The sequence below is a fragment of the Falco cherrug genome, chromosome 6 (assembly GCF_023634085.1).
Source record: "Falco cherrug isolate bFalChe1 chromosome 6, bFalChe1.pri, whole genome shotgun sequence".
Lineage (NCBI taxonomy): Eukaryota > Metazoa > Chordata > Aves > Falconiformes > Falconidae > Falco > Falco cherrug.
In genome coordinates this window covers 36646257-36665819 of record NC_073702.1, presented here as the reverse complement: position 1 = coordinate 36665819, position 19563 = coordinate 36646257, and the positions used below count along the sequence as shown (strand labels likewise).

Here is a 19563-nt window from a genome sequence, read left to right as displayed (position 1 = left end):
TTTTTCTGATGTCTTCTGGCAGCCTCTGATGAAATGGGTTGCAGCAGCGCAAAGTATCATCGCGGGTTTGTTCAGCCAAGAATAAAGCTCAGGAAAATACAGCTTTTTTTGTTTAAATAACTCAGACCAAACATCCGTAACCACTTAAATGTGGCAGATCCACTAAGTGTGATTTGTACTAAAGCATCTGTGGTAAGAAGGTTACAGGTACGCTTTGAGAATAAATTTCAAAGGTCTGCAAAGTATAATTAGTTCTAAAGTCCTCCTACACATTAATAATTAGCAATAAAATCCTTCTAAAGTCCTCCACAGGAAGACGTAAAACCTCTTCCAGAAGCATAAAAACACAGACCAAAACCACCCCCTTAGAGTTGCTGTTACATACCTTAAAGCTTTCCCTCTGAAGATGGTTTCACCTCTCCAACACTTGATCTGATCAATTTTTTCTCTCCCTTCCAATGCTTTTTGTGTTCATACCACATAACTGGGGGTGAAATCTTTAATCTTACATACATTTACATAATCATTTAAAGACCAGATGGTTCAGCCAGACTAGACAACCTAGTGGTCCTTAAAACTATCGAAAAATTCCTTGACCCGTTCCATCACCAACGCAGCAAGTTTCACCATCCAGTTACATGTCAGAGAGAAATGAAGTTTCTTCCTCTGTTTTGAATTTCTCACCTTAGGATTCAGTTAACAGGGAGCTGAAGGACAGGAATATGAGTAGTTTCTGCCAATACAAGTATCCAGAAGACAGATCTTGTCAAACAGACTTCACTGCAGCCTTTGACAAGATTATGATTCTGTTTGATCACATGTAATGGAGGACGATGACACATATATGCATTTTTAATAACTACTGACTTAGCATTTTGGCAAAACTCTGGAGCAATTATTACCTGGGCAGACATGTGAACAGAAGGGGTTAGTTTTATCACCATGCAAGAGAATGGTGAGTCTGATGCTGAAAGGATGCATATGGTTTTGGTACTTACAGAATCAAAGCCAAATGAAGAACAAAGGGGATGCAAAAGAGACGCAGTCATTTGGAAGCTACTAAGACCAGTACACAGCAGTAAACTAGAGGACCCAAGGACCAAAGGTTTGAAGACAGACTAAACGGTTTATAAAAAAAGATGAAAAAAACTTTTAACTGGGAGGATAATTAATTAGTAGGAACACAAAATGAAGGGAGATGGACAGTTGGCCTCTATAGTCTGAGACCTTCAAACTAGCTCGGAAGATACACTAAAGTCAAAACTGGTAACTGGATGACAGAGAATCCTTTCTGTCATCAGCGTGGAGGAACACTGCTGGCTACACCCATCTCTTTGGACAAAGAGACAAAGAGAACCAGGTTCTCAATCTTCTTGCTCTGTAACACCATGATACTTTATTTATTCACCATATCATGTCTTGTGTGGGGCACCTCCTCGGCACTGAGTTTAATGACATCGGCCATAACATTGGGGAAAGTTCAGACTGCAGAAGGGCAGCTAAGCAATCAAATATCCTGCTCCCAACCACAAAACACAACTAAGAAATTCAGCTTAAGATGACACCTGCCCCCAACAAGCTGGTAACCCATAAACGTGCTCACAAAAAGACTGCAGAGGGTAGTCTGTGAACTCTCAGCTCAAGGCAACTTGGCACATTCCCGTTTAAATAAACCAAGCGACCGCGTTATTCTTCTGACTTGTGATTTCCTCATTACACAGATTTAATTTTTTATGCCTAACCATTAGCTGGATTCTACAAGGGAAAGCCACTGGCTGGTTACATTGCTAACCACAAGTGTAAATCTGCTGTGTGTAAAGGACACAGACAGAGTCAGGCAGGGTGAACATGAGTATGTATGAGCACCTGATGGTTTTTTCCTGACAGTGCTTCACATCATTAGTTGGAAGCTTGCTAGGCACCATATCCTTACATCTCTGTTCATCTTACCTACCTCACTTCTTTTTCGAAGTTTTTGTCTCTAGTGCATGCAATTTTGAATTTTTTAGAGCTGTTTAGCTGATTCTTGGCAGAGTCTGGGGCAAAGACTGTATGCATTTTTACACATTTATTTTATGGGAGATTACACAGCTGATTAACAGTTCTCTGAACAAAAAGCGTCCCATGTTACCTCCATTCTTGTCTATTTATTGCTTTTGATCTATTCATGCCAAAACATTCTTACTAATGAAAGTCATCAGAAAATTGTCTAATAAGGTAATTTAGAAGACAGTTCACATTGAGCATATGATCAAAAAGGCATTTAACTTGCTGTTCCTGCCTCCTCTCCCTCAATAAACACATGGTTTACTGGCACTGCTACGCTTCAAAATGGTTCTGAACATCTGGGAGAAGGGCTGAGCAGCTCCAGACAATTGTTGGACTCTAAGTAGACCCACGAACAAAGGTCATGATAAATGAAATGACTGCTTTGGCTCCAAAATTGCCTCAATTATCTCCAGACAAAGCATGATTGAAATGCATCTATCGTGGATAGCATCTGGAGAACCCTAAATATGTTTTGATCAGAATCCGATTGGCTTCTTTCAAATGAAATAATTTGAAGATGTCATGGAAAATTTTTAAAAACAATCACACTGTAAACTTTGGCCTAATGTTTCCTTCTGCAGCACTGACCTTGTTTTTCTACAGTGTGAAAAAAAAATCAATATAATAATGGTATTGCAGTAAAATTTCAGCTTGCTCTTGGCTTACTTTAAATAACTTTATTGTCTCCTTTCCCTCTGTCTGCGTCTGCTGTATTTGGCACTTGCAGTTATTAAAATGAAACCAAGTTGAAAGAAAATGTTAAATATCATAAAAAGAAAACCAGCAGTGCTTCTGGCTCACTTTGCTAACGCTGTGGTCACCTTTGCAATTTGCCAGGGTTTTCTACTCCCCAGCTGTTCTACCTGAATTTGCATGCAGAAAGAAACCCCAGCTTTCTACTGGAATAACAACTTGTATGTTGCAAATTTAAGAGCCAAGTGTTTTTTTTTTAAAAAAGGAACAGTCACCTTCTTCCCTCCGATTACATATTAGAACAAAAAAGCCCAATGGTTTACTAGGATTTCAATTCTTTGCCGCTTAACATTTGCTTACTCCTTAGTGTGCATTTCTGCACAAATGAGAGAGCCTGGTTATAGGAGTCCCACTGTTACACTCCAACCTGCCCTAGGAATGAGGTTTTGAGAACCTTATAGGAAAGTACCAAATAAAGAGAAGAAAAAAACCACCATTCAGCCAAAATTATGCCCTTTAGTTACTTCCCACTCCCTCTGGATGAAAACCACATCCACTTGTTGTCAACCACAGCTCTGCCTTGGTCAACAGACAAGAAGAGTATTCCCAAAAGCAGAGGTGGGAACCACACGTTCCAGGGAAAGTAACAGAAAGCCCAAATGTAGGCAACGATGAAAGGAAAAGAAGCATTTTCTCTGCCTGGGCCTCTCAGCAGCATGGGCACCCTCAGTCTCGGAGTACAAAAGACCTACTCTAGTGTATGCACAACACACAAAAGAATAAAAAAGACATAGAATGCCCACAGAAAATATTTTTCCCTCCCCTTGGTTATATCATGAACACAGATTTTGCAAAGGGGCAGATGAAGGTCAATCTCTAACATCCTTTCAACACATCAACCCCAGGGAAAAAAAGCTAAATTCTTACTTTGGTAGTTGAAGCTGGAGACGAGTTGGCCACCAGGCTTGTGATCACATCACTGTTGACGGTGGTGCAAGTGGCAGTGGCTGGGGTGGGGAGCCGGGAGGGGACGATGGGCAGGGGCAGCAGCCCAGGGCGGTTGTTGCTGTTGGTGCTCACGACGCTACTGCAGTTGGTGCTGCTGACATGGTTGCCGTTGGAACTCCAATCCCGGCGATCCCACCCGGCCCGGTAATCTCTTTCAAACCGGCTGTGGTGCCGTGACATCTCGATGGAGGGCAGCTTCTTCTCAAAGGGAACTCGAGAGTTTGCCTGAAAGATTAAAACCAAAGAGGTGTTAGGAATAAGGACACGGTACAGCGATCACACACTACAATCACGAGGGCGAGTCCCTGCCATGCCTCCTCTGCTTCAGGAGAGCACTGTTTCTCCTCTTTTCCCAGCTAAACATCAGGAGGAGGAGAGCGGTGTAGCCACATATATTAATTTAGAACACAAATTTGTACAAGCATGTGGTGGAGAGACCAGCCCCTCAGACCCGAGGAAACACCATCTGCCCAAACTCTCTAGCAAAGTGACAAGCAACAGCAATCACGAAAAGCTGACTTAGAAGGAAATCACCATTCAATCTTCTGACAGCAGAAAAATGTTTCCAACAACTCTGTCTTGCAGTTTTCTCAGCAGCCAGATGATTGCTGTAGCTCTTTTGCGCACCTGATGTGTGACCAAGTATTAATCCTAAAGATCAGAGGGAGAAATACCTATCTGCTAAATCTACCTATTGCTTCTATGTTTTCAAAGACAAATAGTGCTTGACGTAGCCCCCATCCCCTCCTTCTTGCTTGATATTCTCCCTGGAAGCTCCTACAGGAATGCTTCACCCTGTGATGCTGAGCTTTCCACAGTGTGGCTGCTCTCCAGGGCAGGCCAACATGTTCTCTTTCCTCCCGTGCCTCTGGCTAGACTTAAAACACTTAATATACCTAAGATGATCAAATGACCAAGTTGCTTTGTGTGATCATCCTGTCCTTATCATTACTTACCTCCTCAGTCTTTGTTATCCATAGATTTTATCTGCCAGGAGCAAGACATCTGAACACAACACTGAGAGTTCAGACTTCCAACATCTAATCCTAGTTCTGATAATTACATGTTATGTAGCCTAGAGCAGTTACTTAATTCTTCCTGCCAAGGTCTCCTAACCTGCAGAATGGTGGCAATAATGCTATTTTCCCAGCAGAGTTGAGAGTAAGTGAAAGTTTACAGCATTTGGAATTGAAGAACAGTATAAATAAATGCTAAATATATTTATTCCCATAAATAAATAATGGGTATCTAAGTCACTGCAGCATCTGATCTATTTTATTTGCATCACACGATCCAGTAAGTTCTTTGTAATAATAACATCAGGTCAGTTGAAGAAATTTTGTTTCACAAATTCTTAGATACAAAACCGGACTGTAAAACCAACTGCTTGTATGGCTGAGGAGGGAGCTGAAACCAAACTCACCCAGAAACCTAAAGATAAGAAACTACTTAAGAGAGATATAACTTAGAAGTGTTATAAACCAGTACGCCTATCAAAAATGTTAAGTTATTCACGTGTTAGAAATAAACAATAACAAAAAAGGCAAATTAAACCAACTATTATGACTAAATAATTAAAGGTTCACCTGGTTCAACAGAGAGCTACTAGCCTGAGACAAAATAAACTGTTCTTATTTAGAAATTCAATAATATGTGTATTAAAAACCCCACAAAATACCCTCCCACAATCATTATCTTCAACAACAGGATGAAGCAGATCTCCCAAGAAGCTGCATTTGCGATGGTTCTGTTACCCCTGTGCAGGAGCGAGCACCTCCAGCGACAGCACATATTGTTGTAGAAGTTGACCACAAAATTAACATTCCCCTTAATCCAACAGAGACAGCTATTTTTACACTGGTATGATTTGATGCCAAGATTTGATTGATGATTTGAGGGTTGATGATTCACTGATATTTACTTAGATTCCTCTTTCATGTATTTTTGTGGCCATCTGATACTTCAATTCCAAAAGTTTGTTTCATATTTTCCAGGAGACCATGTTGAAACAACAGCTACACACTGAACACAGCAAAAATCAGAGATGCGAGTGCTGTGAAAGATGCTGTAGTGAAAAAGAAACTTTTGTTTTAGCAGAGGTGCAGAAAGCAAGTTTTTCCTCTAGTGGCAACCGTCTGGGAAAACAATCAGTACCTAAAGATAGTGTCTTTTTAAAGGTTAGAAATTCCACAGGTATAAACTCCCTTCCCTTTGTTTTATAAACCTTTTGCAAAGCCAAGCATAAAGGGAGACTGTTAACTGCATGCAAGCTGCAATTTCAAAATATCCTTTATTATTCCTTGTGTTTGGAAAAGCATCTTTTTAAATCTCCACAGTTTCCACCACTGTATGAAGCTATCTTTTTTGACTGTTTGGATGGCGGCTGTCAATTGAATGCCCTTCTCCTTCCAAGCTCCATTAGCTGTATTAGTGTACTTCTTGACAAGGCAACTAGAGAGAACCAAATCACATATCCCCCACCCACCCACACACTTGAGTATATCTGACATTTAATTCAGCGGAGAGCAGAGGCACACATGCACGTAAGTCAATAGCTAGCAGTTTTTGCCACACGATCCAAGACACCATGCCCCCAGCAATTCTACTATCAGATGAGACTGACAGGCAATTACGTCAATAACAAGTAGGAAAAAAGCCTATGACTAAGCCATGCATTAAGAAGTTTACTTAAAACCCACCACCCTCTTCACGAGCAAATTCACTTTTTTGTCCAGCTACTGTATTTCATGGTATTTCCAATAAAAAATAGAAGTCGGCGCTGAACGTCATGGGTTTTTTTCTATGCATTGCATTAAATATACACTGCTTGTTTCAACATGTCATTTTTGGCTGGGTACAAAGATATCTGACAGCAACAAGATGTGCAGAAAAACCAGCGGGGATAAGTATCTAATAAAAGAATATGCAACCACTAGTGCTTGCTATTAATTGCTTAAAATTAGAAACAATAGAAAATGTTCTCATAAATAGCTGCTGGGTGAGGTAAGAAATGGTTTGTGAACAGGCTAGCTATTTTTTAAATATATTTTTGGATCCAGAGTTTATACTTTGTCTAGACTATTTTTGTCAAGGATCATAATCATCACAATAATGCTTTAAACATATTTTGTACTCATATGAGAAACTTCTCCAAGAAAGCGTGTCCCGAGCCAAGCATAATCATCACGTTCCTCTGCACAGAACCTGACACAGGGCAGCATAAACCATCTTGAGGAACAGCAGTGACGGAGGCCAGTGGAAGCCACACACGAACAGCAATGAGGGCAGCAGGCACTGTAATCAAAGATGTATGAGCATTTTCATCCTAACCCAGTTCGTTACCAGTTCCAAAATACTCAAATTTAGGCTAAAATTTTTCAGACATGGATTCTTTGGATTCTTTGGGATTTATTCTTTTTTTTTTTTTTAAGAATGAACAAAAAAACCCAACAGACAACCCTGTCTGTTTGGGAAACAGGGAGAAGGAGAAAGATTATACCTAGTGCTTAAAAATACCAGTATCAATAGCTACAATTAATTCATATGTCTTCCAAATTTAAGGGAAGTTTTCCTTGACATTCGTACGCACACATTTTTCTCTTAAATAGCTTTAGGTCCCTCTAAACAGCACTAAGAAGAGAAAGATTTTTATCTTGTTTTCCAGACTTGGGTAACTCCCAGTGCTGGCTGCATGGAAGTCACCGCCCCAGCTAAGCCTTGGCTAATTACCCATCTATCAACCTCAGTTTGGGGGCCAAGTTTTCAGCCAGCACGAAACTCCCCACTGCCATGTCTAGAAGTCAATTCTTGAGCAGATAAGCTTAAAGCTCTCTCAGAAACGCCTACCCCACATCAGAGCCATAAACCCACCACAAAGACATCGCTGGCAATAGAGAGAACGTACGATTCACATATCTCAGAACAGAAGTTCATGAGGAGGCATACTGCATGCTGTTACTGCTAAAAATCACTCTCTGTACAGTTAATTCAGCTGATATACCATCCTGTGAAGATGGTAAAGTCAATGAGACAGGCCTTCCCTCACTCTCTACTCAAGATGTAATCACTGGAGTAGCCGTGTGCCTTTAATCTCAACTAGAAAGGAAATGTGTGTTCTTGTTTGTCACATAGAATCAAAGGATTTCATTGTGCAGCCAAAAGGAACAAAAACTCAGAGGGGAAAAAAACCCCTACCCTACTAAACATACTAAACAGAGAGAAGAGAGAGAAACCCGTAGTTATTACTGGGTGAACTGATAAATTCAAAGCAAAAAGAAGATCAAATTGGTATTAAGGGAGAGCTGTGGGAAAGGCTGTAAGCTAAAGAAGAGAGATTGAGCAACCAGAGGAAAATAAAAATCCCATGACAAATCTGAAGGCAGATTTAGTGATATGGCAAAGCAAACAAAACACCTATCTTGGTCCCCAAAGACCACACCACTGTGGACGTGTTGCAAAACTCTTTCCAAAACACAGCCAGCCCTCTTGGTTTCAGAGAGGGGTTATGCAAAGTACTCTGGAGCCAGGCATGAGGATTACATGTGCACTCAACGCCTTCCTCCCCATTTTAGTTTCACAGTAAGACGGGATTGAGAGGGTAGAAAAGAGAAGAGCGACAGACTAACGAAACAATACTGAATGTCCTTCGGAGGAATGAGAGAGGCATCTCCCCCAGCCCTCCAAGGCCAAAATATGCAACACAGCAGGTGAGAAAGACCATAAAAAGAAGTGACTTTAAATCTATCAGTCTTGAGGGAAAGGAAAATGTGCGAACACCCCTGCTAGAGAAAGTAACTTTTTCTATGACCAGGAGTTTTACAAATGTCTCATATAAACAGCTTGCTCAACAATAAAATTTTCTGCAAAACATGAGCGTCTTTGGGACTAAAATGTAGGGCACCTACACAGATGACTACCTCCAGCCTCCAAATTTACCCTCAAAACTCTGGCCATTTGGTAATCCTCCTACTTTCTTCCTTTAAAACCACCTTCCTCCTGGTACTCATTTTTCACCGCATCTCTTATGCAAGCTCCGAGCTAATTTGTTCCTTGTTTCCACAGCTTCCACATACATACACCGAGGCAAGAAAAAGACCAGAGGCATTTGAGATAGCAGTGTGCTAACTACAGGCCTCTTACCAGGTTCAAACAGATCATTGCGGCAGATTTATTAAACTTAAGTGATTAACATTTCATTTTATGCTCGATACATTTAAACACAGCCCTTCTTCCCCCAAGCCCAAAACACTCACTGTACTGCAGAAAAAATGTTTCCTATTCATGTCCCTCTAAATGACAGTCTGGTTCGAGCCTTAGAGCAGCATTTTCCTTGCTCTCCACGCTTCCCTAGTCAAGGTCTCCTTAAAACGCCTGTCCTCACAGATATAAATATAAGGAAAAAAATGGGCTTTCAGCCAGTCTGAAGTCATAGAATCAGATTTCTTAGACTGTTAGTCAACTTCATTAAGTGACTTCAAAAATAAAGGTCAGCCTTTTAATTTACATTTTTCCTGGGTAAGCATTTGTTTCTAAATTTACCTTTTAAATAATAACATTAGAGAAATATGATAGGCAGGAGAGGTTGGGAGACAGCACAATGGAAGTAGATACACGGTCATTAGGGAAATGGAAGAAAAGAAGGAAGAGTCTGAAACATTAAAATAAGCTAAATAGCCTTACGTATTTTCAGACTGGATGAACGGAAACAAAGATGAAATAGACTGTTAGAGAGCTTCAAAAGCAGCTAAGTGCATGTAAAGCCTAAGTATTTTATGAGATTCACACAAAAAAAGATGAGGAAGAAGAGAGAGATTTGCTGTAATCAGATCTAACATGAAGAACTGTAAGTGATAAAGAAGATGTCTAAGTACCTAAGCTCGAATGATTTCAGATAGATGCTGCAGGGGAAGTGTTACTGATGCAGTTTTATCAGAGTGTACCAACACAACAGCCTCTTCTGAGGCACAGGGCTGAAGACACAATTTATGCATACGGCACCAAAATCACCCTGAAATATATCATCGTTACCATAAATTATGGATATAACTTAATAGTAAGGTCATACATGCTCACATATTACACACATGTACATGTGTCTTTAAGAAAATCTTGCAAATAAAATAGGGTACCAGTAGATAGGGCAGCTTCAGGAGCTGCTCTTCACTTCAGAAGTGCGATAAACAAAATGTTTTATTCGAGCTCAACATTATTTATAACCTAAAAAGACTTTCTTAGACACATATGGAATCACTGTTCTAAGCCTACATGGATCTGACTAATCCATTTTCACAATTTTTACTTCTTTTTTTTTTTTTTTTTTCCATTTGGGTGACTTCATTCAAAGACTTCTTTGTTAGACAAAGGCAGTAGGAATCCAATCAAGAGATTCTGTAAAGCTGAACTACAAGCGGCTGTGTAGAAAGATAAGACCCAGAAATATTTGAGGGGCAAGGAAACAACTTTATTATCAAGCAAGGTCTACTTTTGTAAACCCCTGATTTACTCTTGTAAACAGTTGTAAAGCTCTTGTAAAATCCAAGACAAGGCAGAGAGACTTGAGCTGCTTTGCTACAATCAGATTTAAAAAAAAAAAAAAAAAAAAAAAAAAAGACAAAACCCCAAATCCTAACCCTGTAAGTGATAAAGGAGCAGTAGATTTGAGAGATTATATAGGATTTAATTTTCCAAATATATGCAGCAGGAGGCAAAGCTTTGGGACATATTTAAAAAAAAAAAATCAGGGCAGCAACACAACAGTGTCTTCAGTGGACAGAGCTCACTATGCAAGAAGCACATATCGTTTTGCTTCTTTGTCTCAAAATATTGTAGAAAAGTGTTTACACTTATTATTTCTGAGTACGTAAGATGGATATGGAAATCTCTCTAGATGAGCAAAAAAAAACCCAAACTACACTATATAACTGAAAAAGAACCAGCCACAACGAGAGTGAAACCATACTTAACGGTCTAGTTTCTTTCTCTCCAAATGTTGGGAGAATATGATCTTCCAAAGTAAGGGGTTACTAAAATATTGGTATGTGTATGTTTTATTACTAAGCTTCTTGGGAATTTATCTTCAATATGATAATTTCCAATATTTCATCATTTGCTTTCAAATGCTAATTTATTTACAATCCGAGTGGAGTAGAGAACACATCCTGCAATTCACTGATCAGGAGCACTGGTAGGGTGAGAAAAATTCACAGAGGTCCAGAGGTGTCTGTGGTCCCGCTGCTCACACTGTTGGGACAGAAGATGAAGACCAGTCCCCATCCTGAACCTTGCTGCATGCTAAATTTGGACACACACAAAGTTACGGGGTTTACGTCAGGCACAGGAGTTTCCTTCTGGGGAAGCCCCACCACCACCCAAGTGGTTTGGGCTACTCTGAAAGGCCTTCATCCACAGCCACAAATGCACTTACTGTCAATTATAAATGCATAGAAAATATGTCAAAACATACGGGTTTGCAATACACATCTGGAGAAAATTCCTGACTCTGTTCGTCTGTCTTCAAGGTCTGTACCTCTCACTTGATCTCGTTCTCTCCCTTGGCTTGTTGCAGACCACCCCCCAAAAAAGCTGAGAGCCTAACTCAACCCTCACAACCCTCCATTCCCAAAAACCAACTCTAGCTGCCATTTCATGCAGATTCTTGGGCTTTCCAAGGTCCTTCTGCAGCATTGTGACTGGAGTTTTGCATAGCAATTTTCCAATTAAAGAATTAGAAATTTTAGAAAATTAAGATTTTCTTATCTACCAGAACTTTACACGAAGTCATAGTAACTTTCTGAGATGTCTCTACAGAGTCCTGGGTAGCTGGCACTGTCTGGAACCCAGCCTTGTTAAAAATAGGGAGAGAGAAAAACTTTATATCCCTCTATAATGCTCCTGGCTTGCAAAACACTGCCCAAAACACTGACTTCACTAATTAAATTATCTCATTAGCATGAAAAGCAAACAAACGAAAACCAAATGACAAAAGCTGCTATATTAAAGGCCAGGTTGTGGAGGGTTTGCGCAGAAAGACCCACACAGCAGAGCCAGTGGCCAGTACGCTGACTCCCAGCACGGGGGCTGGCTGACCATCAGCTGGTGGCCAGGCTCCAACGGTACCCGCTGAGGAGAGGTAGAGGAGGGAAGACAGGGCCACAGCTAGATTTCTTCTGGAGACATGGGCCACCTTCTCAGTTGTCAGGACCTGACATACCTAATGTCTCCTAAGACTTCATAGTTAATAAAGCAGAAATGTAGAATAAGCTAGTGTCAGTGTTGCCAAATGTCACAAATTTAATCTCGCAAAATTTAATTAACAGGCTCTTGGCTCTTTTGGGGCTAGTTTCTTGGCGGGGGGCGGGGGGGAGAGGAAAAGGCGACTAGGTCTCCAAATTACATTTGGGCAAGGCAGGAAAAATTTCCTTTGATTTACTGCCATTCTCAATTTTCCATCCCTTGGGGAAGACTGGTCAATCAGTCAGAAGTATTAGAGAAGAAAGCTCTCTGCCAAGGAAAGGGTTAAATGCAGCAATATTTTACAGCATAATCTCTCTGGATCACCCGTATTGCTGCAAAACTGTATAACAAAGAAACTGTACTTTGAATTTCCCTCTTAGAGGATATTTTTGGGTCAACCCACCCCAGTCAATTGTTCACATTTAAAAAGCTTCACATGGCACCACGGGAAGCAGTAATTTTTTTTCTTCTAGGACTGATCACCTCTGACCACACAGTGTCTTCTGACACCCGTTATGTTAAAAGGAGGCATATATCACTCCCCCAAATCAAGACCACATGTACACTGACAGCATGAAACGGTCACTTAGCATCTGTTATATAAAAAGAATTTATTAGATGCAAAATGCTTCAGAAAAAAACAAGAAACATTAAAACTACTGACCACTAGACTAGCACAATCCTTATCGACACGCATCCAAGAACCCTTGAGGATGTAACATGGTTTGGTTCACCCAGGTAGGGAAACGCGGTTATCCCAATCCTGCAATAAGAAACTGAATTCCTGGAGGCTATGGAAGATCCTTACACTGAGGGGAATAACTATTTTTTTTTCCAATTTCTGGTGCCCTAAATATGCGACTGTCGCTAACCTCCACTCACATATCCTCAAAAGCTACCTTGCTCTTCATTTAAGGAGCCACACATATCCTTGTCACCCTTCTGGAGGTCACGAAGCACCTGGAGAAGGGAGCTTCTCTGCGTTTTTCCACAAGATAATTGCTTCACATCACCAATACCACCGGTACCTGGACATCAGCACCAGGCACCCCTTCTCCTGGCTGGAAACACTGCACTTTTCGCTCACCCAGCAAATACTTAGGGCTTTAGAATCTGAATGTTCCCTTCCTGGTGCACGTCACTGAAGTTAGCCGGAGCCCAGGTTGTCTGTCCATCTGCAGTCACAGATCATCACCTCCTGTGGCCTAACCATGTTCCATAAAATAGATTGACTTTATATTCAGTTGGTTCAATAGAGTAAGTATCACTTACATCCACTTGCTATTTTTGTTTTGTTTTGAAAGGCAATGCTTCAAGAATTAGAGGAACAGTGCCACCATCCTAAGGAATTAATACCACACCCTGTATCAAAGTTAACTGCTTCTCAACTTGCTCCTCTGCCTTTTAAAAGCTATTCCTGTTATCACTTCTTCCATCACTCTTTCTTGCTTCCCACTTAAAAGTGCCACCGGCAACTTGCGTTTTATCTTTTCAACTAATGGATGAAGAGTGTTTGCTGAATGCAGTAAATCAGCAACCTACCTTTTCTAGGCCAGAGGTCTGAAGCTTTTAATTAGCTGCTTTAGAAATGACATGATCAAGTAAGAATCAGCTCATTTCTGAAAAGCCTGAACCACTCATTGTATCCCTCTCAAGATATGTTAGGTGATTTAGAACCTTTAAAAAGTATATAGAGAAATCAAATCACATTTATTAGGCACCTGCTTAAATATGGATTTAAGAATACCAGGAACCTAGTTAAGAATGTAACTTCAAAACTCCTAGACTTGTAAGTGCTGGCCAAAATGTTTGCATTTTATTCTGAACAGCAATCATTCATTTTTGTTCAAACAAAGCTGTCAAAAACTCTATATGCAGTCTTGTAGCGAGATTCTTATATACATGCCAAATGCCTGTATAGCAAACATCTGGCCTCACTTCTGTTCCATGGATTTGCCAAAGCATAAGTCCATCAGTTGTTTTTTTTCTTGTGACTTTTTTTTTTTCTTTCTGCTGTGCCTCAGGTCATTTTTCCTAAAACTAAATCATTAGAACGCACAGAAAGAGCGGAGGAAGGAGGAGTAAGAAGAAGAGCTGTAGCATCTGAGTAATCTTCCAGTGGGACTAATTTTACTAAGTATTTATGCTACTGCTACCAGTCAATCACTGCAAGTATTATTGAGAAGCTTAAAAAAAATAAAAATTAAACTGCATTTAGCAAGGAATATTGGCATAGAAAGGAGGAAAAACACATATGCTGTTCTATAAACTGAAGCTTAGTTTACTCAAACGTCCCCAATATCAATATAAAATGTATTAACATAAAAAATAACTTGCTGTTCCCTTATTTTGCATTCATTTTACATCCGTACTTCTCTGAGGCAACAGATCAGAATGGTGCATTGCCTTCCCCTCAGGCCAAGTGTAATAAACAGGCAGGTGTAATATAAGGCTGCAGTGTCTCAGCTCTCCTCCCAAACAATTGATCTTTCAGGCCTACAGTGTAATTCAGTCTTGGTAGCTCCCTTCACATGCCTCATTCCTGATCGGTCAATTATTTCAAATCAAGCAGAATTAAAGTGTTATTTTTGTGAGGGGGGATGATATTCACCAGTGACCGAAGTGAAACTAATAAACTAATTTCCTTTTACTGCCTCGGGCAAAACAGAAAAATTCAGGTCTACGAAAGAAAGACTGCAGCTGTTTCATCAGTCTGTTGCCCAAATGCACTTGCAATTTGCTATCTTTAAATTCAATTTTTGTTCACAGGACAATTTTGGAAACAGAACACAACAAGAAGAAAACAGCAAAAAAGGAAGCAGCGAGAGTGTATGGCTGCAAGACCGAGCTGTGCAGTGCAAGCTTCCCGAGAGGAGGGGAATAGCGCTCTCTTGTTCTTTGAAACAGTGTAGTCCTCCTGCCAGTAGCAAATTTATCCAGTAGATGTCAACACCAGCAAAAAATATGTGTAAAGCCAACCTTAACAGCAACAGTAGTCACTTCAATTTACAGGAGCGCATCAGAGGATAGGTTAATATTTGGAAGCATTGCATACTTATTTGCTACTGTCCCATTCCTGCATCTTCCAGAACGGATCTGGCCTGGCATCTGTCTATAAACGTGTGTGGAGCAAAATAATTTGGTTTTTGCTTTTAGAATAATTTTGTCCGGTTTGCTGAAAAATGGAAAAAAAAATAAATTGCTCGTGAGCATGTGGTTACTTTCAGATTAGATCAGAGTAAATTTTTCAGAGGAGGAGCAGGGGGGAGGGTGGGCAAAACACTGTGTGGTACAAAGTGAATACTACAAGCAAAATCTTCATAGTTACTAAATATAATCTGGAGAGGTCTGTTCCCTTCTGACCTTTCGCTGCATGGTTAAGCAATGCAATGATTTCATGGATTTTGCTCTTTCCTCAAGAAGCTTTTCAGCCTACAACAGTGACCTGCGATTCCCACGCCGACCCCAGGTCAACAGATACTTGTTCCTGTAAGGTTTTTTTCTTTTTTGCAATACACCAAGGACAGTCTGTTGTAAGCCTTTTAGTGTTATTATCACTCAGAAGACTGAATTTGCTGACAAGTTTTAAGCATGCAAAAAAACAAGGCCATTGCTGTTGACACTTTTAAATCTACTATTAAGATCTGACTGTTTGAACAGCTTGCATGTAGAATCTGAAGTACAGATTTCTGTTTCCTTTTTGTTTAATTTTAGATAAACCTTGTGTTTCTACTCTGCAATGTTTGCATTTGGCTGCTGAGCATGCAGTAATCGCATACATTATATGCATCGCTTAGAGACACTTTGCATCACAGCCCATCAGGTTTTTTTGGATAGATGAAAAGAGAAGGGAAATAACAGATCATTTTCCTGATTGATTAATCTTTCCTCACATTGCCATTTCCCCATAAACATGACGAGGAAAACCAAAAGTATGTTGTGACATCTAATAGGGAGACATTGAAGCAAATTATTTTATTGCTGTTACAGTACTTACTAAGGAGTTTGTTTTCATAGAGATCTAAAACACGGCATGGAGACATAAATGAATATATTACAGAGACATCACTTTGAGCAGAGTTATTTCTCACATGTAAATCTTACAGCTCTTAAGAGAAGCATACATCCTACGTAAGAGCAATAATGTAGCTGCAGCTTATCTAATCAGCTCAGCCAGAAATTCAGGCTCTTTGAGAAAGCAGAAACAGTGGTCAAAAGCTGAGGCTGTGAATTACCCTCCTTTAAGCAACTCTTAGGCATCAACAGAAGCAGGCACGGGGAGATCAGGTAAAGGTACCAGACTCCCAGCAAAGAACCCTAACAGATGATGGCATGTGAGAGAATAAAGTGACAGCTCTAAACACGGAAGAAAGGCATCGAATGCAAAATCTAGCCCGGCGTGATGTGAGGCACCAGCAGCACACCCCCTTCCAGGAAGCCACGTCCTGCTCCACAGCTCTGGGTGCAGGCACGTACTACCCAAGCTGGAGCCATAAATAATTTGGAGATAAGACGCATATCTTATGAGGCACACAGCCTTGTATGAGCAATTCTTTCAATTACCATCAATATTTTCTCTGAATTCCCGTCTCAAAGAAGCAGTGGAAACTTCTGATTTTCTGTGACACCTTGATTGCCATGTGGATGAGTCACTGCACCATCCCTGTTAGTCTTACCGATTTATAGATGTTTAAGGCCAAAAAGCACAGGAGGCTGTTACGATCGCTCTGCTCTGGCTCTGTGAACAGCACAGCCCTCCCGCCTCATCCAGCAACCAGCTTGTCTGACAGAAACGGGGACTAGGTAAGTCACACAGAAAATGGCAACATATGCATAAGCTTGCCCAGAAACACCTAAACTCAAAAAAAAAAATATTCCACCAAACCCCAGTAAAATTATTGATCATTGCAATGAACTTACCATACCTTTCTCATCTTTTTTTCCTAGCGGGGAGGCTGCAGGGATGGCATCCACAGGAAGGGCCAGGGGCTGCCCTGTGCGGCTCAAAGCCCCTTCCATGACAGCCCCACCGCAGGGCACAGCGGAGCCCAGCAGCCAAACCAGTGCTGCCTCAACAAAACTTTTCTAAGAAAGGGCAAACCCACAGAACAGGCAGCAAGAAATGAGGAAAAATATGTGAGGAACAGATCTGCTGACACCAAGGTCAGAGAGGGAGGCAGGGGAGAAGGTAGTCCAGGCACTGGAGCCGGGATTACCCTTGCAGCCTGTGGAGAGGACCACAGTGGGAGCAGATACCCACACTGCAGCCTGAGGAGGACCTCACGGTCCTCTGCTCATGGCGAAGAGCCCATGCTGGAGCAGGATCCTGGCAGGAGCTGTGGCCAATGGAGGACCCACTCTGGAACAGGCTTATCCTGACAGACTGCAGCCCACAGCCAACCCACCACGGTGAGCAAAGTCCTGCAGCAAGAAAGAACTTTTTTTTTTTTCTTCCAGAATCTCCCAAGGCAGTTCACACATTCTCTGTAGTAGTAAGGAGGAGAGACAGAAAGGACTGAATACATCTGTATCTGCAATATTTTAGTGTATTTATGAAAGACACCATGGGGAAGACCTCCTACGTTATTATGAAGGCTGGGGTTTTGCTTTATTAGGTGCTTTGAAGACATGTGCTTTCTTCTGAGTCTCTTAAAAGATTTTGCTCCATGCATTGTATCATTGTATTTTTGTCTATCCACTTGTAAATAATTTCTGAGCTAAGTGTATGAGCTGCTTGGAATGATCTTCACAGATGGAGTGCTCTACCAATTGCTTTCCTGAATAAAGTACATATCCATTGTATTTCCTTGATCTTTCTAGGTAAGTAATAACATCCACTGAGGATGGATTCATCAGACACACACTTTGAAATAATGCCTGTCTATAACTAGATGTCTTATTTCACAGCATTCACATAATGCCACCATTACATGCTTGATTACGGTGGTCAAACTAAACAAACTAACTGGTTTAGAAGTTTTCTTCCTTTTTTCCTTTATTAGCAGAAGAATCCAACTTTCTCTATTTACTGAATCCTATGATTTTCCGAAGGTTATTTTCAGTGGTCCTGAAGACTACCTCTGCTAAATCTTTAGAGACAGACTCTCCAGTGCATTTCATTCAAAATTCTTAATACACAAGGTTGCAAGATGTCTTTTCTTCTCCTGCTTTGGTCTTCATTCCCAAAGTTAGTTTCCAGTGAAATTTTCCTACACAAGGTTATCCAGTTCCTTGTATTTTAATACAATGATAAGCATTTATGTGGCATTCTTTGTCTTCAAAGCACTTTACAAACATTAAATATTTAATGCTCATGGCATCCCTCTTACTCCCAACCACATTTTACAGGTAGGGAAGCAGACTCACAGGTTAAGTGATTTTGTTTCAAGTCACATCACAAGTTACCAGCGGATGTGAGACCAGAATATATGAGCTCAGATTTTCAGTTCCATACTCAAAACTACACCAGCCTTGTTCTTTCACTTAAATAATAAAAATAATAATGAAAAATCTCACTCTTGTTCAAGGAGAATTTATCTGTCTCTTTGGAGGTTCTAAATGCAACTCAAAACAATGCAGGAAAAGCACACCGAAATGACCCAGGAGGGCAGCTACCAGCTCTGTAATCCATATCCTCCCTTTCCAGTGTTTTAGAAGGAAACCCACAAATGTACATTATCAGAAAAGGGGACAGTATGTTTTCAAGCATTTATATACAGCCACACACAGATATATATATATATATCTATCTATATATCTCTGTATATTCTCAACCACTACCGAAAACGCGAACAGAGACCTTCCAGCCAGAGAAAAATTTGCAATTTAAAAACTGAAGTGCGTTTCAAAATGGCATCACTAAAGAGCTTTAGTATTTGATAAGAAGATTACAGTATATTCAATTGCACACAGCAAAAGCCTTTTAAAATAAAGTACAGGAATAGTGAAGCCAGGCATTTGCAACAAGATAACAAGAAGCTAATCGGCCAGTGGAAAAGGTGCGCCCCACTGCAGAAAGCATTCGGGAGCCAGTCAGATTTTGAAACTCAAATAATGAGGGGGTTTTTTTTAGCTTTAACATTTTTCATAATCCAGGCAGGAGGTCTAAACACAGGCTGTATGCAACATGAACTGTATTTCCCTTTAACAGGCTCCTATGGGAACAAATGCTCAGTGTCAGGCTGGTACTATACGTCCATTTAATTGAGCTGAGAGAACCCTCCCGCCCCCAAAGAAAGCTCATCTCTACTCTCCATGGATGTGACTATAGAGCTCGCAGATAATATCTCACTCATTATTTATACAACCACATAATTATCTCCCAGAGACTCCCCGTTTTGTAGAACTTTCTTTTTGGAAACGTCATCTGTTGGCTGAATGGAAAGCTAAATCCAGCCCTAGATACCGTGACAGTAGGTGCCATACCCACTGACAGTCACCACCAGAACATCCCTTACTACAGCACGTGGGAAGCGGCACGGGAGCCTGCAGCACTGCTTACATGAGACACGTGCTCCTGGCACTACACTTGGGTCTGTTTAAGATCTCTCTTGGGAAATGCACACATACATGCAAGATCAA

The 19563-nt window shown here is 40.7% G+C and overlaps 1 protein-coding gene across 2 annotated transcripts in view; it reads right to left on the bottom strand.

Annotated features, from left to right (window-relative positions):
- Positions 1 to 19563, bottom strand: part of KLHL29 (kelch like family member 29) — a 405487-nt gene that overhangs the window by 248653 nt on the left and 137271 nt on the right. For both annotated transcript variants that reach the window (XM_055714310.1, XM_055714311.1), the window contains exon 3: positions 3670 to 3975. In XM_055714310.1, coding sequence (XP_055570285.1) covers positions 3670 to 3930 — 261 coding nt within the window. In that variant the 5' untranslated portion in view covers positions 3931 to 3975. The remainder of the gene's footprint in view (positions 1 to 3669; positions 3976 to 19563) is intronic.